The sequence below is a fragment of the Momordica charantia genome (genome assembly GCF_013281855.1).
Source record: "Momordica charantia cultivar OHB3-1 chromosome 4 unlocalized genomic scaffold, Mcharantia_2.0 BLBB01000004.1, whole genome shotgun sequence".
In the NCBI taxonomy this organism is placed as follows: domain Eukaryota; kingdom Viridiplantae; phylum Streptophyta; class Magnoliopsida; order Cucurbitales; family Cucurbitaceae; genus Momordica; species Momordica charantia.
In genome coordinates, this window is record NW_028275162.1 from 26,450,851 (window position 1) to 26,469,633 (window position 18,783).

Below are 18,783 nucleotides of genomic sequence, written 5' to 3' on the forward strand. Positions count from 1 at the left end.
GTTTTTGTGAGTTATTTGGGTCAAAATTTGTAGGAAGAATCTAATGATTGTGTAGGGAGGAGAAGAGTTGACTGCATCACCTTCCCAGTTGGGTGGTGAGCATTGACAAGGAGAGTTCTGAATTGTTGAGATTAATTTTAATGGAGCCATCACCATTTTTGGATGTTAAGCTTTAAATCTCAATACCCAATATCTTATAAAATGATGAAGTGAAATACACTAAAATATCAAATCAAAAGGGTAAGTTTGCATTCTAACTAAAAGTTGCATCAAAGGAAGGGGCAAGGTGTAGCAAACCCTAGTTCTAGTTCTTTTCCAAATTTCTTGACAGAAATTATAGGTAACTTTATTTTAAGATCATATAGATCTAGTTCATAGTTTCGTATATGTAATTAGTTCAACAGCACATGAAGCAGATATTCGAACGAGTTCAACCTTTCAATCAATGATGACTTAGATTGGCTCATAACTAGTGTATCAAGAGCGTTGAAGATGGTAAAACACAAATAGATTTAGAGGACATATTTAAAACCAAAAGGCTATATATGTAAAATCCCTATTGAAACTAAACAAAGCCCTCAAATAATCTGACCATGACAAGAGGATGAACAGAGTAAAAGAGGAGGGAAGGATATGTAGAATTTTAACAATCTCATCCTTCAAGTTCAAGTCCTTGTGTCATCTCTCTTTGATTTTGGATTCTTACCATTCTCCACTTCTAGCTTCATTCTTATGATCTTAGATGGCCTTTCTGGTCTCTCTCAGTTCTGTCTTTGGCCTTTTTTTTTTTTTTTTCCAGGTAGGATTTTACAAATAGTAGCACTAGCACCGTGTCGCTAAGCTTTCAATAAACAGAGAGTTTAAACCGAAAAACGCTAAACAAATGTGATCGATATGAATGAATTATATTTAAGGTACAGTTGAATGGTCTGTTTCATGGGGTGGCTAAAACTTACCAAAAATTTGCCTCTCTTTCTCACAACATAAGATGAAGTTTGCAGCCATTGTTTTCCTCTATAAATTCATCCACTCCACTGTTCATTTCATTTGTCATCTTCATCACTACCACTCCAGTAATCGTATCTCTGAGTTCTTGATGCCCCCGACTCTTCCTCATCATCTGAATCCCACATTGCATTTCCCGAATTAACATCGTAGTTGTAACTATTCTTCATTCTAGCCTGCTTTTGTTTAGTGTCTCTGTGTTCAAATCTATCGTAAGCTTCATCAGATTCATCCACATTACTGTCATAATCATTCAGCCTATTATTTTCATGTTCCTTGTTGTGATGCAAATCGTCTTCTTTGCTCTTGTAATCTTGATCCACGTATCTTGAAACTTTCATGTCATCTTCTTCCTCCTCATCTGATTCCCACATAGCACTTTCGAGATCACTGAGCATATTTTCTGGCTCTGAAGCTTCTGTATCCATCCTTTTTCTGACAAAGGGCTGCTGCACATCTCTCTTAAAACTTTTGTTTTTGGCTAAATCATGCCTCCCTCTGGCTCCTCGAGTCGCCTTGACAATCCCATGAGCTCCATCAGAATCATCCGTACCACTTTCAATATTGTTAGCATTCCGGCCATCATCAGAATCCCATTCTTCCTCATTTTCATGATCATGATCATCTTCTTCTTCACTGTCGTGTAATCTTTGCTTACTGTCTCTCTGTCTCCATACTCTTGGCTTTTCCATCTCATTTTCAGAACTGTCATTTGTCCGCATGTCGGATCTTCTGAATCTCCCGCCATGTTCTTCTCTATTTCTATACCTGATTTGGCTAAGCTCCTCTTTCTCGGCCGCTTCCTCAGCAACCCAATCGCGATCTGCTGCATCCTCTATCTCAGCTATGAATCGGTCTAACTCTTCCTGGTCACTGTCACTATTAGATTCGGCTTCTGCCATGTTAATCTTGCTTCCAGTCCCCGTCTGCTTATCGCCATAGAAGACGTAAGGGGTACCTTCTTTTTTGTCAATGGCGTTAAAAAATGTTGAAGCTACTCTCTGGATGCTAGCCATAGCCACAGGATCCTCCGGGTTTATACCCTTTCGTCTGAGCTCTTGTTCTGTCTTCTTTATGTTCAGTTTCTGAGAATCAAGAGCTTGTTCAAATCTGGCCTTGAATAATGCCTGCATATGACGATGAACAACTGTTATACCACAAGATTGAGGAACAAAAATTGCAGTTTGTTTAATCCCTTTTCTAGAGATAAGGAAAGAGAGCACTGGTTTTCTAGAACTATGGCACCAACGCTTACCTTTTTATTCAACAGCTCATTTCTATGCTAGATTTATTCTCTAAATCCCAAGTCAAAGAAGTATGTATACAGAATAAACACTCCAATATTCTATCCACTTAACATACCTTTTCCATATTTGATTTATATCACCTCGTAATTCTATCTCTATCCAAGTATGAGCAGGGTTGTTTCTCAACTTATAAACCACAAAAATGAAAAACAAAAAGCGAAAAAGCGAAAAAGTACTTTTAAAGAAAAAATAAAGCAAAGAAACTGAAACAACAAACATATGATCGAGTATGTGCACCTTCCTCTTTGTAAGGGTGTTGATCGGTATCAAATTTTTAGGTTGGCGATAGTTTCTTCCACGAAACATGATGATCGTTTTCACGTTATGTATATTCACCACGATTCCACCGCTTAGTCTTGCAAGCATGGTCGCCATTTCCTTGATTTTTTCTTTGGGGAAGTTATCACAGCACACTTGCACAGTCTCATGAAACTTCCAATGGAGATGCATATTCTGGACTACTCCTCCAAACACTCCACGAACTCCAACTGGGACGTAATTTTTATTCCTAAAGCCTATTTTTTTGTAAGCTTGAAGCTGTTCGGGGGTCAAGAGTTCAGGGTCGTGACGAGGTGATGGTAACTCCGGTAGTTCATACTTCTTAAGTTGTTGTAAAAGTAATGCTACTTTCTTCTTGGCCTGTGAATGATGCGTGAGAAATGTGGTCATATTAAAACTCAACCCAATGATTTCCTAAACATGGACGAGATCGGCAGGGGATCTCGAATACTGTTGCGTAATAAAACAAATCAGATGTAAACCATACATCTAGTAGCATCATCCTACAGCTAAAACAAAAACAAACTTTCTAATCATCCAAAACTTTGAACAAAGAACATATGCAAAAAATCTATATGTCATCATAGTTATCAACATGGATTGAAACTTATAAATGGCATACTCTTTTGAGATTGTAAAGGAGCCTCTCTTCCTCTGTCATCAGCTTTTTCTTTATTTTCTTAGCTCTTCGGATCTCCCTTAAGGTTTTACCAGACTCCTTTCTCATTCTCCTCTCCACCTTACTACGCATACTCCTTCCCTTCGATGTCGACATACAACGGGACACCCCGTTGAAAGGACCAACGACATTGGTCGTACAAGGCAGTACATATTCACCACGAATGCTTCTATGGGCCACATTGCATGATGAAGCAACATCTGAATGAAAATCTGTCAATGAAACGACATTGCTGCACACATAAAATGGAAAAATTTAATCCCATAAGAATCTTCGTCAAGATTACATTGAATTGAAGAATAAGTATCAATTCATCTGGTTGCTTAGCAAATGAGAACAAGCACTATGACTAAGCAAATAACTTCATTTATTCACTAAACAAATTTAACTTTCAAGATCGTCATATCTAAAACCATAATCGAACAAAGAAGCAATAAAACATCCAAATCTTCGCAACTGGGAAGGAGAAGCAATGGAAGCGTAAAGTATGAGGGGAAAACTGGATTCAAAGCAATTATAGGAAATAGGTAAAATAGATTTGAAAAGAAGGGTAAATGACTCCATAGAGACACAGCAAAAGTGGTTCCCCTGAAACTAAAACATAAGATTTGGAAATCGTAACAGAAACCGGAAAAAGACCCAAATTTTGGTGGTGGGTCGTCTTCCTATAGAAAAGACAGAGAGAAGAACATACTTGAAGCGATTGGAAAGGAGAAGAGTAGAAACCCTATTGGAAGAGAGTCTTCGAAGCGGGGCAGAAAACATTGATGGAAGAAGATGAGGATCAAACAACTCATCCAACAGGGTTTTGGGTTTTGGGTTTAACGTTGTTTGAGATCCACGACAACGTTTTCGGCTGCCCTCTGCTCTGCCTCTGCCTCTTTGGGTTTTTTTTTCGCTGAGGATTTCTTTTTTCAATTTTACGCAGGTTAAATCTTATTATTAATGTTTATTATGTGCTTTTTATTTTTTATTATTTATAATATTTATGTGGTGTTTCGTCTCTATGCTTGCCATATTGGCAAATGTTTTTTGCCATGACATTTAGAGTTAAAAGTAAAAAAAATAAAAGAAAATAAGTGAGTTTTTAAATTCGGTAAAACAACAGTCAGGATAATGCGTGAGATTTAACAAAATCATAAATATCAAATTGAAATTAAGTCCAAACCATGAAGATTAAAATAAAATTATAGGGACCAAATTGAAAATTTTTTCAAACCCATAAGAAACAAATTTATAATTTAACTTGTGAATAGTTTTTTTTTAACCGTATATTAATACTTAGTGAAGTACATTTTCTTTTTGTAAAATTTTCAATTTCATCGATTTAAACTTAAATTTGAACCCATTAAAATTAATAACTTTGATTTGTTTTTCTTTTCAAAGATTTTAGACTGGCTAAAGAACATTTTTCTAATTATGTTTGATATTTTTATTGTTGTATAAGCCATTTTATTGCTTGAGTTTGGATGTTGTTTAATTGCTTAATTTTAGGTCAAAAGTGTAGGTAGTTTCTTAGTTCCATTTAAACACGCCTGTGGTTTGATTGAGTATTTTATTGGTTAAATTTTGTGTATAGTTTACTAGTTAGTCCTTCAGCAAATTTCCATTTATAAAAAACCCAATTTGAAATGAGAAGAATTTTTTTTTAATTGTGATTAAGGATGACATTACTCTTTATCTCTCTTTTTACCTCTTATGGCAATTCTAATAGGAGACCTAACAAATACGTAGGCTACTATTCTCTCCGTCCTTAAATTAATGTCGCCCATAGCAACAACAATTTTTGGAATAAATATACGTTTGACTTGTTATCAGGAGTGACTCGTAATTGAAAACAAGAGAAAAAAGAATAATATTTAAGTGCATAAAAGAAGAGAGAATAACTTTTTTGAAAAAAAAAACACCTAAATATTATCCGAAGAAAAAACAGAAAATGGAAATAGATATATCAAATACCACACATTTCTTATACAAAGTGTGATTAAAGTTAGCCAAAAGATGAATGTCACCGACTGCATGCATGCATCTTCTCAAAATGCATCACCAGCTCTACACTTTTTCAAACCAGTAATCACAGAAGATATTAAGTACATCCAAAACCAAATAGTAGATCATCAGTTTCCACATTTTCCCAGCCACCCATCTCAAAAACATGAACTAACCTTCAAGCACCTTCATGGTGCACCTAACACAAAATTTGAGCAAGAACCAGCTTGATCACGGGGTCTGTTGCTCTCCGCCTGTTTTTTGATTTTGATAACCTGACAGTTCGAAATAACTGATAGATATGGGTGTAAGTCGTAACATGCCTCGGAATTTCGAAATTCAGATGGCTTGCAAAGGGCGAAATGCCATGACATTCAAAGCCAAATGGCTGCGAAGAGTTTTACCACGAAATGCCATGTTATTTTCATGGGATTTCGGTTCAATATTCACTTCATATCCTGTCGATCCAGTCGAAAATGCTCTCCTGAGAACCAAACTGCAGGTCCTGCAGGCCATAAATCAGAGTTATAGATCAAGGAAGAAAATTTGAATCTTGGGAAAATGAGAGGGTGAACTTACAGCAAGATGGAAATCAGGTGGAGTATCCAATTCGAGGTTCTCGAGGTCTGCAATTCCGCACGGAACGTTACCATTCACAATCTCGTGGCAAGTGCTGCTATTGGAGAGAGGGAAAGAGATTTGATTCAGTTGGCTGCTACTTAGAAAAGCACCAGAATCCATGACTTCATTGCACAATAAGTTGTCTTCAAGGAAATGTAATTCAGCATCATCTATATCCTGGGATTCTCCGGCCAACCATGCCAAGTATCCCATATCATTCTCCGATGAAATATTAGGACAAGAAGCATGAGATGCCTCCGGAGTCGACTCCTCTTCCTAATCAACAAAAAGCATACTTAAGTGAGAATTTGACAGATGAACACTTCTTTAGAGTAAAGGCAATAATGCAATGACATAAAAGAGAGCTACTTTTGCAAATGACTGAGGCAGAGCATTGGCAGCAACAGCATTGAAGGAATAAGATTTTCCAGGTCGAGGCGGAACCGGAGGATTCGACATGGGAGTTCTAGGACTAGTTCGATGGGGTGTGGCATCAAAATCCTCAATGAGCACATTATCACTGCTCTTACTGGATTGCTTTGGCTGTTGATAAGAAATCTTCGACACAACGTATTCGCCTTCCTTCTCATCTTCTTCAGTTCCCAAATGATATTGATGTATCACCCAGTTAGATTTTTCGGGCTTTGAGCCTTTCTTCGAACTTCGATACAGAGAGAAGATCTTCTTCCATCCCTTATGAACACCATTTTCTATCACAGCTTTGTTCTTACCTGTCTTATGCCAGCGGAAATGTTCAATGCTTGAACTATGTTCAGTTTCGATCTTACGGCGCTTCCTTTGACCTGAAGCATATGCATTGCTTGTTTTGTGAAAGAAATGGGCATCATTCCCATCTTTTCTAACACCTGAGTTGTTTAAAAATGTTATTATTCTGAACAAGAGAACAATGTTTCATAACTCAATTTACTTAATCATACTACACCTCAACTTTGCATAAACTGGGATATAATCAACTAATAGATTGAAGAATTAATCTAGGCAATCAAAATGTGCAATTCTTAAGCAAAGGAATTTATTTCCTATAAAATCCAAAGCCTCTGAAAAAGATTAGTAGTATACTACTACTCTTGATCACAATTACAACAGGAGCCTCTTTCATACTAACTCTTGTCCTTTGATTAGTAAAAGTTATGAAAGCATAGGAAAACAAAAAACCGACACGCATGAATTCCTAACCGGGGAGATTTTCTGGATGAGTGTAGCAGATTCCCTGGTCTGTTTCTAGTGTGGGGATGAATTCATCAATTAAGGCATGCGGCTTTAAGTTTCCATCAGCACACTTTGCCGCTAAGTGATCCATTATTTCTTCATCAGTTGGATCAAACTTAACACCAGCAGGCAATCCAGGCCATTCAGGAGAAACCTGCAAAGAAAATGCCATTAGAACACATTCAAACCAAAGCCATACATTCAAGGGGTAGCATCCAAAATCACACTTTAAAAATTTTGTTGGAAGTGTTTCATCAATAACGAAAACTTCAAAAGGTTCAAGTGTCTCATAAGATGCGAAAGAGCTATTTACTGCATATGTAAGAATAAAATTTCAGTTCATATTGAATTGAACTATTTCTATGAATCAACAAACACCGAATGAAGTTCAAACTTACATCTGTATTATCAATAATAAAGTGACAGTTTGGACATTCTCGTTTCGCATCACAATCTTTAATTACTTGTGAAGAACATTGACTGATGTTTCTGACTTTTCTTGCAATCGTTCGACTATCGAAAATCCAAGACCTGTGAGAATGAGATACTAAAAGTTAAAGTTCAGTCACTAGACATATAATATATAGGACTACAAAGTGAGCAACCGTAAAGGGATCTGCAAGCATTTACAAGGGTTCGAAGGCAGGAGTCGAGCATTTAAAATGAGTCTATATAGCTCAAGAAACAAAATAGTTGCCAACTATTGAAATGTGAAGAAGGAAAACTCGAATGTGGATTGACATTGAAGTACATTTGTTTATCAGATTGGTCAAGCAAGTTCTTAAAATGATCCTAAATGATTGTTTTGAGTGCAATGATAGGACATGAAAGCACCTATCCATCATTAGGTCGTCTATCTTGGGTTCGATAGCTCGAACAGTAGCAAAAAGAAATCAACTCAAAGAATTTACATGACAAACAGCATTTAGTACAGAACATTGGATGGATTTACAGTTCAGTTTCAACCTTTTCTTTTTTCGGAGATCAATGTCAAAGCTCAAATCATTCTAAGTTTCTAACCACGAGAGAATATTAGAAACTAAAATTTATATGATCAAAACCAGAACAGCTTCTGAATTTTTAACCAAAAATGTTAAAAACAGAAGATTCTCCCAAGTTATTAACCTTAAAGGATCTTGTTAGGCTTTAGAAATGCCATAGTGTGGGATGTTCAGCTCTGCCATTAACATGAATGATCAAGCTCTCAAATGCCGTGACCAAGCTCGCAAGCAACAAATGGGAAAAGCTTAAACAAGATATAGTTTTATGTTTCCCTTTCAAGCTTGAATATTGACAGCCCATTATCAACTAAACAATCCACATCCTCTGTTTCAGCATTTCCCCCTAATTAGCTAAGCATTGGAAAAAAGGGTAAAATCCTAAGAGCGAGACTTAGAGTTCTCGATTAAGCAAAAGGGTAACATCAACATCACACTCAAGAAAAATGGTACCAAACCCATCATCTTGGACAATATTTCCAATCGACCCAGAAACATAAATAAACTACTAGAAAAATCCAAAGGAGGACGACGAGCAGAGAAATGGGGTAACAAAAAAAAAAGACGCATTTTGCTATCTGTGTTCAATAAACACAGAAATTTCATGAAAAAATTACACTCACCTTCCCATGTTCTTCAAGAGCTGAGCTGAAGATGATCAGAAATAGAAGAAGAAGCGCATTTCAGAGAGAAGGGGAAGAGAAATAGGAGGTTTGGCTTTTGGTTTTGGTCACTATGACTTCGCTAAGTTTTAGTGAAGGAGTAAGTAATGTAAGACAAAGGAAGAGTGCAATCCCGAGTCCCAACTGTGGCAGTGTGAGCGGGAAAATTAGGCCCCGGGCTCGGTGGAGGCTCGTAAACCAGACCCCAGGTTCGGAAGAGATGTGTGACCTGTGAACGAACGCAAGAATGTTAATGCGTTGTGGGCCCCAACGTTGACGGAAGCTGGGGCCGAGCCTGAGGTATGGAAGACGAAGCTGGGGAGTCCGGTGGAAGGAAGCGTTGTGGCTTCGAAAAACGAGTTAAATGTAATGTCTGGTAAATTTCAGGTGGGGACACGACACGGATACTTGCCGCCCAAGCTACAACACTAAACGCCTTTTTCTCCAGCTTCTTATTTTATTTTACTTATAATTTATTTTAGAACCTTTTAACATCTGGTCGTTGTAGTATAGTGGTGAGTATTCCCGCCTGTCACGCGGGTGACCCGGGTTCGATCCCCGGCAACGGCGTTTTGTTCTTTTAATTTTTTACAGTCCAACGACAACGTTGAGTAGTGAATAACCGAGTATCCAAAACGACATAAAAGGACGACGAAACGACATTGTTAAGAACTGAATCCATAACGAAATGGCCTCTCCTCTCAAAACTCCAACGATACAGAAAGTGAGAAGGGAGGCATTTGGATGAGAAATTTTTGTTCTTACAGTTTGACATTACAGCAACCCCAAACTCCACACTCTGTGTGCCCCTTTTACGGATCCAAGTCTCAAACATATATTACTAATGAAATTTGAATCACAATTTTGCTTTGATCAACTACACTTATATGGACCTTTTTATTTTTTTTCTGTTTTTGCCCACTTCAGTTGCACGGTTGGTGAGGATCTCCTGCTCTGATTTCATGGGAGTATCAGAGACCGAAGTTTGTTTTCTCTTCTTGGGAAGGATCAATAACAGTTACCAGTGAAACAGGAGAAGAAACTGTTTGGCTTCTCTTCCATTTCGTCGTTTGGGACTTCCCGGGTGCCATGTCTCGTGGCTGCCATCAAAGAACTTGTTCCTGGAGACTCCGGTGGCAGTACTGCATTCTCCGGCGGGTGCATTCTTGGTGATGTAACATGCTCTTCTGATGAAATGGTGGATAGATATCTCAAGAGCATTTGTATGATTTGGCTGAAGTTAGGCCGAGCGTTCGGATCCTCGGTCCAACAGGAAGTTATAACTGGGGCTAAATCCTCAGGGAGGTTCTCCGCACTGGGTCGTAAATTCTGTATCAACAATGCCAAAAGAAGGAAAAAAAAGAGATGGAGATGTTACAAGTATGAGACATACATTTACAAAAACAATGCACGGCTCTATTCAATCAAAACGAGGCAAAACAACAATAAGAACATGTAACAGAAATCTGCAGCCATAAGCTTTTTCGGAAGATTGGTTTTTGCAGTTCTATGTTTTGCACATCAGGGAGCTTCCTCCAATATTGTTAGAGAAAACCAGCTTAAATAAAGGAGGAAAAGAATCACATTTGCTCCTACTCTATAATGGACGTGGTGGAATATATACTGTGGCACTGGCTGCGGAGCTCTACCAGGGAGGGATATATCCTTATGTTTTCAAGATTTAAGAAATGAAACCAAGCTACTCTTATTTATAGTTAGTTGTTCTGATTACCAACAGGACAACAGATACATACTTGAGAGAAATCGTTCAACAGTCGATTATTTTACTAAAATGTATTTTGATGATAGTACAATAAATCACCTTAAAAGCAGCTGCATATGCTGCTTGTAGATTCGACATGCCTTCAAAAGGCAACTTATTTTGGACAATCTCCCAGAAAACGATTCCAAAGCTGTAAACATCCACCTTGTGATTGTAATGTTTCTTCTCTCCATTTCTCAAAGTGACTGTACTGTATAACTGAGACCAAGTATACAAGGGGATATACAGAAACATCAGAGAGCAGCAGCATCGGCATATTGATTAATAAATTAACCAAGATTTTACCTCGGGAGCCATCCATCGGTAAGTCCCAGTTTCAGCTGTCATCATCTCTGTTATTGACTCTTCTCTAGCCAGACCAAAGTCTGTAAGTTTAACGGTTTTGTGGTCTGCGGTCAAGATCAAATTCTCTGGGAATTGATAGCAATGTTGCTAGGATTAGAATGATTGATCTTCCTTTAAAATGCCAAGATCTAGTTACTGTCTATTTAGTGGAGCTGAAACCAGTATATAGTATACTAAAAAAGAAATCTAAAATCTAACTATAGATGCAGTGAGGCTTCAAATCTTATACTCGCCACTGAAGAACAATATCGATAATAAAATTGCACAATCATCTTGACATAATTCCAGCTGACTTGTATTCTTTCATCAATGTTCCATAGTAAATAATAGTCTATATTACCTGAAGAATTTTGATTCATCAGCCTTCAAAGTACAATTAAGAGAAGCATACCAGGTTTGAGATCACGATGAATGATCCCATGGGAATGCAAGCATTCCATTGCACGTGCAATATCAAGTGCGAAGCCGACTGTCTCAGGCAAGTCCAAGCACCTCGGCCGCCTACTCAACAGGTACTTCCGTAACGTACCACCTAAAAGAAGCTCAGTCACTATCACCATAATAGGCTCCTTGCAAGCACCTATAAACTGGGGACAAATCAACCCCACAATCCCACTAGTTATTATGCAACTCCATTCATTTCCATAAGCCAAGTACTTTTTCTTTTTCATTTTCAGGAAACTGAATGTTCATCAAGTACTATGAGAGTACAAAGAAGGCTGCAGAAAGCACCCATAAAGAGAAAGAAATCCGAAAATGCAGAGAAATATGCCATGAGAACAATCAAATTACTTGGCAATGAAATGCTATTGACTAAACACTGTACTTACAACCTTTGCAAGATTCTTGTGCTGGACTTTGGCTAACATTGCAACCTCCCGAGCGAAGCGTGCCTCAGTTTTTGCAATTTCTTCAGGGGTTTCACCTCTCCGAATTATTTTAATAGCAACACTTTGGTCTTTGTATCTGGATTGTGAAAAAGAATTATAATTGCACTGTAACAAGATGCCATTGAACAACATAAGCCACTAAAAATATGCATAAACTTGATATTTATTGTATTAACTAACTATACAGCAATATTCAACAACAACCACCCCCCCCCAAGAAGAAAAAAATCTTCCTCTTTACTTTCTGACGTGGTTAACTTCTAACTTTAACAAATAGGTCGAATGCAACAATACTTTTGATCAAGTTGAAGTAAATCACATCAGAAAGTAAAGAAATGCTACTCCTTACTTGTGAGGAAAGTTATTTTTAACCCCATAAGATAGCCAATTTCTGTTTGTTTTATCACCTCTAACAGGACCCTCTTAATCCTCATTCTATGGCAAGTATGAATAAAGTAACAGGAAAATCAGAATGTAGCGTATACATATTGTATGTCCGTCAATCAGTATTCGAAGCCAGAGAAATGAAGAATATTCTTCAACTCCTCCCCAACCAAAAAAGAATACGACAATTTCAAACCCAATAATTCAGAAATCAGAATTGAACAGAACATAACAAACTTCTAACCCAAGAATTCAAAGCTGAGAGAAGAATCAAGATTAGGATAACTTACTTCCCCTCGTGCACTTTGCCATGTGCACCCTCCCCAATCCTCGGCCCAACAAAGATTTGCTTCGGATCGACCAGCCACTTAGCATCCAAATCAAACTCTTTTGAACATAACCCATTACCGGACCCCATTTCAACACTTAAGACATGATTTTAATCCAAAAAAAAAAATCTTAAAAATTGAAGCACAGCTAGAACTTGAGAGAGAGAGAAATAGTTGATTGAACGGCGAGCTCACGAAGTTAAAGAACTATGAAAATATACTCAAGAAGCTATGTCATTGGCAGGGATGAAAAATGAAGCCAAAAAAGGGGACAGGAAAGGAAAAGAGAAGGCTAAATGAATGCAGAAACAGACGAATTTAAAGGGCAGTTAGCAAAATAACAAAGTTCAGTTGGAAAATGGCTGAAAGATCCAATTTGTCACTGGAACTTAACCCTCCAAAGATTGTGATTTCAAGTCTCCTCCGCGTATGGGACATGCCAAACCTGCATCAGGAAAAAGAAAATCCGCGGAAAGGAACTGGGTCTGTGTCGTGGAACAGTATGAAACAACTCAAACAATGAAAGGAAAGGGAGAAAGACAGAGAGGGAAACAGGGCAACGGGTACGTGGGGAAGGAAACCTGACGGACTGAAAAGATACGAAACAATATTCTGCGATAATTCAAATCAATCCGATCAGTTACTTAAAAAATTACAAGTGGGGCCAGAACGAATCATCCTCAAAACGCACCCAAAAGAAAGAAAATGCTTAGGTAGCTTTCACTGAACGGATTACTATCTCAGAAGCACCTCTGCCTGCTGGGGAGTTAGTTCAGACATTTTCTCAAACAGTAGGAGTGCGTAAAAGGAAGTAAAGTGGTTTGGCCACCAGGTGTTTGACTTTTCTAACAATAAATCAATCAGATAAATACCCAATTGGGAACCCATTTCAACCATTGGTAGGTTCAAGTTGAACTCCCCCAGAAAAGTACAAATGAAAAAGATGAACAGTAAGAAAACTAATGGCGATTGAAAGTAAATGCATTGGTTGAAGGAGAGAGGTGGGCATGCTTGACAAATGGGCAGAAGAGATTATGGAAGATTATTAAATGAAGTGAGAAACGCACCTCCTTCGTCAAACAACAATTTCTCCACCAAAATTTTGGTCAAATGTGGAGTTTCTACTTTGGAAATAAGTATTGGCGAAGAAGGGTCAAAATTGAAATATAATGTGCTCGGTTAAATTTTAAGTTTACCCTCTATTTGAACTTTTAATGTTGTCTCTAATCATTGGAACTATTTCTTTTAAACAATTTTTTCTTCTATTTCTTCTTTCTCTCTTCCTCTCTCCCTCTTGTCAAAAACATAATACCATTGTAGTTAGAATATAAATATTATTAAAATTGATAGACAGATCTATTACCTACAAAATTGAAAGTTTATGGATTTCTTAAATATCTGATAAAATTTAGAGATTTATGAAAGTTTAGGAATTTGTTAGACACATTTTTTTTTCTTTCAAATCTATAGAAATTTATTAATGACGTGGTTGTATGATTAAAGCATGGTTTCACGTGATTGGTTTTGTTTAGAGGATATTGAAATTGAAAAGAGAGGAGGAGATGAGGGGATGCATTCACATTGATTTTGGATTAGACATGGGACGTGGTGTGTTACAACCAAATTATAAATGTCTCATTCATTAATTCCATTATTAATTTGGATTGGTGAGGAATAGTACTTGAATGAGTAGGAATTTAAATTCATTAACTAAACTATGGCATTGAAAGCAAGTGATGGTAAGTGTCCAATTTCAATAGTGTTCAGATCCAAAATTATATGTCATCGATGTTGTTGGGTAATGTTTAGAATGAGAATCAATTTTAAATTGATGTGAGATTAGGAAAAATGTTCAGATCAAGTAAAAAAGGATCAGATTTACACGTTGGGAATCATTTGATGTTCTTTAGTAAATTTATATATAATTGAAATGAGTCCGATAGAGAAAGATATTTATTTTGATAGAGCAAATAAATTTCATGAAAATGTCGATCAAAATATCGATAAAATGTTGACGTTGATAGATATTTTTGAAAAAATTATAAAAACAAAGAATTCGTAAAACTATTAAATTAACCCATAAGTATTTCATCATTTTTAAATAAATTGAAAAATAATTGATAATAATATTATATCTATGCTACTAAGATTTTGTTGATATTTTGTATATTTTATCAATTTTTTGTAATATTACGAAGATGCCAATTTACTCCTCACATTCATGTTCAACCTATGAAAATATCAATTTAATACCATGAAAACAATAGAATGAAGATGGAAGAGTGAGAAAATTGACATTTAAAATGTGGAGCATTTGTTTAAAAATTGAGGACGAAATCATGGTATGGAAATTGATTTTTCCTTTTCTCTTTTTTGAATAAAAAATCGAACTTTGGCCCTAAAAGAAATAATCCAACGATAGAACACCTCCGACAGGAGAGGGCACCCCCTGGATAAAGGGGGTGTATAGAGAAATTGGTTTCTTTTCTTTTTTATTTATCTAATTATAACCCAATTGGCTTTATCATTTTTTTAATAGAATTGGTTGTTATTAAAACCTATCCCTTAAAATTAACAGAAATAATTAAATTTTCTAGTTAAAAAACCAACCTGTGATCAAGCCATTCCAAGACCAACTCAATTCTCACCATGAACCACCACCCAAGAGAGCCTCAGACTTCAGAGTAATTGCTCAACTAAGACCAGAATTTCATTATACTACATCAATGAACTTAAAAATGATTCCCAATAAGCTTATAAGCTTATATTAAATAGAAGCTATTAGCAAGTAATTGGATAGGGGGTTTTTGAACATAAAACAAAAAAAATAAAGAAGATGCAAACTCAGCGACGTTTGTATAAACAAGGTTTTAGCTCGGGCCAATCGACATCCTTCCCCTTCAAAATTTTCTCATCCTGCATAAAAGAGGCCAAAGAAGCATCAAGTGGTTGAGGATTACAAATATGATATGCAAGAACGAACAGTTAGCATTTCAATGTGAGGACAAAGTTACTCTGAACATATGCAAACCTTTTTCTTGAAGTATAACAAGATAAACATCTTATTTGAGAAGTCCTGTACATGGTATTTAGAAATTAGCAGCCAGAAGAAACAGATTATGCTAGCTAAATAATGGAAGATAAGTATACCTTTAAGGCTGAGACGAAACCTAGATCACAAACAGCCTTTATGAACTTTTTGGGGTCGGCTCCTCCATTGCTTGGGTCAAATCTGCTTTTGACTTCTGATATTAAAAGCCATCCACTGCATGAAGAAACTAAAAGTTCAGCCGCCAAGTGAAAAAACAATTATTATCAGGCTATAATACTAATTGAGAACCAAAAGTTCCACGAACCGTGGTTTAAGTACTCTCCGTGCTTCCGCCAAGTAACTTTCATAATTGACCCCCATAAGTGAAAGGCAAAAGACGGCGACATCCACAGATGAAGAATCAAGAGGTGTCTGCAGTGCCAGTAGACATAAACATTAACCAGCGTTCAGAGGTCTCTTTCATACTTGAAGACAAAAGCTAATGAGTCTAATATGAATCTCATGAACAGACAAATGAAGGGATGGATGTAATGTAATGCTCCTATGGGCATGTCTAATATCATCAACAGCGGGGATTATTGAGAGAGCCAAATAGCAACAGCGACTGCTCAAATAACATGATTGGAAAACAAAAGGCCACATATGTTTCAAAGAACTGACATATCAGTTATCCAACAATCTAGTCAAGTCCTCAAAATTTTACAATATAGATAACTATTATCATTCTAAAACTGCACCTATTGAAATGAAATCAATTATATCTTCAATTAGTCTAAGTTATAGCTGTTTGTTGACATTTAAGTGTTATACAAGTGGTCATCATCTTTGTGTCCCTTCAATCACTAATAACAATTCACCATGATTTATTCTCCCATGGTTGAACTTAATCAATATATCACCAAATGTATAAAAAAATAATAATAAAAAAGAAAAAAACCCATAAGAATGGAGAATCTTCTGAACAACTTTCTAGTTGTTGAAAACTACAAAGTACAGAATGATAACTCAGCCTTAATGATGCAAATTTATAAGATGGATGCAAGATATCCGACAAGTGTATAGCTAACTTTCATGCATGAATTTCATTCATATGTCTCAATGCATCTTCACAACATTAAGTTCAAACATAGTACATACATTTGACATATCACAAGCAATAACGGAAGGATCTTTGGAAACCAGATCAAACGAGAAAACTTTATTCTTCACATTCTTTGCAAGGCGTGCGTCCCCTGTGATTCAGGGAGAAAAAAAAAAGATAAGAAAAACGAACTGATAAGAATGAATGTTCTTAAAGGATCAAGTACATATAATATTTATCAAGGAGAATCAGGGGAAGATAACAGATTATTCTTAATCCTCACCACAGCCAAAATCAGCCACAATAAATGAGGGATCATGCTCTTTCAGCCATTTTATGATTAAATTCACAGGCTGCTCAGGCCAATGCGACATTTGCTCTTGATATCCTGTATGATACTAGCCATCAAAATGTTAGTTAACCCTAGTCCCAGGCCCTGTGAAACGAAATTCACCTCCTAAAACTTCATCGGAGATCAGTATATAGAAATTCCATATTATATGATTATATAGTCAATGTTAAGGTTTCATCTATTGAAAATACTTTGTTGTGAAGAGAGAGAAAGAGAGAAAGAGAGACAGAGAGATGAACTTCTGCTGTGAGTGTGTTGTGTGAAAAAAAGGAATTCTTAAATGGAAACAGAATCTACGTTTAGGAGTTCAGGAAGTAGGAACAGAAGAACTTACCACATCAAACAGAACCTGATCTTCTTTGAAATAATTAAGTGCCTCTTCCCCTCTGAAAGATAGAAACGCCAAAATAAGATCAACTGGCTTGAGAGAATGTGGGTCTGACTTTGTAATGAACTAAACAAAATTTAAGTTAAGAGTTCTGTTTCAAGTCTCGGTTAATAAAAAAGCTGAAATTTGAAAATTATACGAGATAACAAAAATTCAAAGTAACTTCTCAATCCAAGGGCAATTCGATTCAAAATTGAACTCACAAACCAAGCAGTAAAGACTGGCAACACAAGGGGGAGAAAAGAAACTAAAAGAACAAGAGAAACAGCCATTTACGTGCAGGTATACAGCTTCTCATTAATCATCCTGAAATGCCCTCCTGACAAACGAGCCCGCATCTGCATCATCACCCGACCACAGTGCATTCAACTAACCCTTAAGTTCCCAAGTAAAATTGATTTCAAAATAAGGTCAGTATCGAATAGAAGTCAAACCTTATCGAGAAAACTAGACGAACCGGAAACTCTCTGGAATTTTTTCCCGCCGGAAGAACCAGAAACAACGATGTCTTTTCGACTACTAGGTCGAGCAGTATCCGCAATATTATTCGTGAAATCTTTGTTTTTGTCCTCTCCACGACGCTTCGCCCTCTTCCTCTTTCTGCTTGAGCGACCCTCATCCGCCATTGTTTTCCCGGAAAACCTCGCTCAACCAATTCGAGTGGGGAGGAGGGGAGCTCAAAAAGACTGGAGAGCAGACAAAGCAGAATGAACGCTGTTGATGAACCTAGGGCGATGCGTTTGAGTTGGAATTTTGGCAAAACCCGACACAAGGGGACCAGGGAAGGGGATTTTAGGGTTAGTGGGGTTTTTGTTAACAGTTCGGTCGGTGTATACTCGGTCGAAATCCAGACCGACCGGTTTATTTTAAGGTTCCTACCACACTACCCGAAATCGACCGATTATGTTCCTCCGGCTTGGTTGGTTTAATTATAAGCCTTGAAGTGGAACCGTGGAAATAGCCATGGTCTCCCAAGGAAAGAGGATAGTCAACATTTATTTTTAATTAATTTTATTTTTAAAAACTACGTTTTAAAATTTAGCTAAGGTTTAGAATATATCTTGTTTAGTATATAAAATAGGAAGGTGAGAGGTTGAATCTTCCAACTAAAAATATTAATATTTTGTGCTTTATGTTTCAAATTAGGATTTTGAACATATTTTAAAAAATATAGTAGTTACAATTAAAATTGAATTCATAACCTCTTGATTGAAAATATACGTCAATTACTCACCGTTGAGTTATGCTCGCTTTGACAAACAAAGTAGATATTAAAGAGACTAAAATAATCAAAATAATTTGTGAGGATCACATTTGTATTTTCATTCATTTGGCATCAAACTCATTTATGCATTTTCGTTCGTTCATTTTTGTGATGCATTTGAGAGACAATAATATCATATATATTT

At 36.7% G+C, this 18,783-nt stretch overlaps 4 protein-coding genes and 1 non-coding gene across 7 annotated transcripts; 1 reads left to right on the plus strand and 4 right to left on the minus strand.

The window, feature by feature from the left end:
- Positions 1-876: 876 nt before the first annotated feature.
- On the minus strand, positions 877-4,180 carry LOC111006561 (RNA-binding CRS1 / YhbY (CRM) domain protein). Its single transcript, XM_022278567.2, has 4 exons — positions 3,965-4,180; positions 3,214-3,502; positions 2,550-2,951; positions 877-2,132 (listed from the first exon to the last, which is right to left on the minus strand). Exons 1-4 carry the CDS (start codon positions 4,033-4,035, stop codon positions 1,044-1,046), a joined length of 1,851 nt encoding a protein of 616 aa, XP_022134259.1. The 5' UTR covers positions 4,036-4,180; the 3' UTR covers positions 877-1,043.
- Positions 4,181-5,195: 1,015 nt separating this feature from the next.
- On the minus strand, positions 5,196-9,089 carry NAC085 (NAC domain containing protein 85). Of its 2 annotated transcripts, none has more exons than XM_022277897.2 (6): positions 8,732-9,089; positions 7,509-7,641; positions 7,078-7,264; positions 6,250-6,746; positions 5,839-6,156; positions 5,196-5,755 (listed from the first exon to the last, which is right to left on the minus strand). In XM_022277897.2, exons 1-6 carry the CDS (start codon positions 8,737-8,739, stop codon positions 5,711-5,713), a joined length of 1,188 nt encoding a protein of 395 aa, XP_022133589.1. In that variant the 5' UTR covers positions 8,740-9,089; the 3' UTR covers positions 5,196-5,710. The 2 variants fall into 2 exon arrangements, with proteins under 2 accessions (XP_022133589.1, XP_022133588.1); XM_022277896.2 differs by having other exon boundaries at positions 5,196-5,764; positions 8,732-9,087.
- Positions 9,090-9,268: 179 nt separating this feature from the next.
- On the plus strand, positions 9,269-9,340 carry TRNAD-GUC (transfer RNA aspartic acid (anticodon GUC)). Its single transcript has one exon. It is a non-coding gene; the product is annotated as a tRNA-Asp (tRNA).
- A 92-nt stretch (positions 9,341-9,432) lies between these two features.
- LOC111006429 (serine/threonine-protein kinase STY13) lies at positions 9,433-13,514 on the minus strand. The gene is made up of 6 exons (XM_022278376.2): positions 12,463-13,514; positions 11,732-11,864; positions 11,290-11,485; positions 10,839-10,963; positions 10,593-10,751; positions 9,433-10,099 (listed from the first exon to the last, which is right to left on the minus strand). Exons 1-6 carry the CDS (start codon positions 12,588-12,590, stop codon positions 9,779-9,781), a joined length of 1,062 nt encoding a protein of 353 aa, XP_022134068.1. The 5' UTR covers positions 12,591-13,514; the 3' UTR covers positions 9,433-9,778.
- Positions 13,515-15,179: 1,665 nt separating this feature from the next.
- Positions 15,180-18,306, minus strand: LOC111006762 (S-adenosyl-L-methionine-dependent methyltransferases superfamily protein). Of its 2 annotated transcripts, XM_022278851.2 has the most exons (9): positions 17,809-18,306; positions 17,651-17,712; positions 17,321-17,372; positions 16,918-17,032; positions 16,691-16,785; positions 15,858-15,964; positions 15,652-15,766; positions 15,533-15,577; positions 15,180-15,417 (listed from the first exon to the last, which is right to left on the minus strand). In XM_022278851.2, the coding sequence occupies exons 1-9, from the start codon at positions 17,998-18,000 to the stop codon at positions 15,346-15,348; spliced, it is 855 nt and encodes a 284-aa protein (XP_022134543.1). In that variant the 5' UTR covers positions 18,001-18,306; the 3' UTR covers positions 15,180-15,345. The 2 variants fall into 2 exon arrangements, with proteins under 2 accessions (XP_022134543.1, XP_022134544.1); XM_022278852.2 differs by lacking the exon at positions 17,651-17,712 and having other exon boundaries at positions 17,809-18,287.
- Between the last annotated feature and the right edge of the window lie 477 nt (positions 18,307-18,783).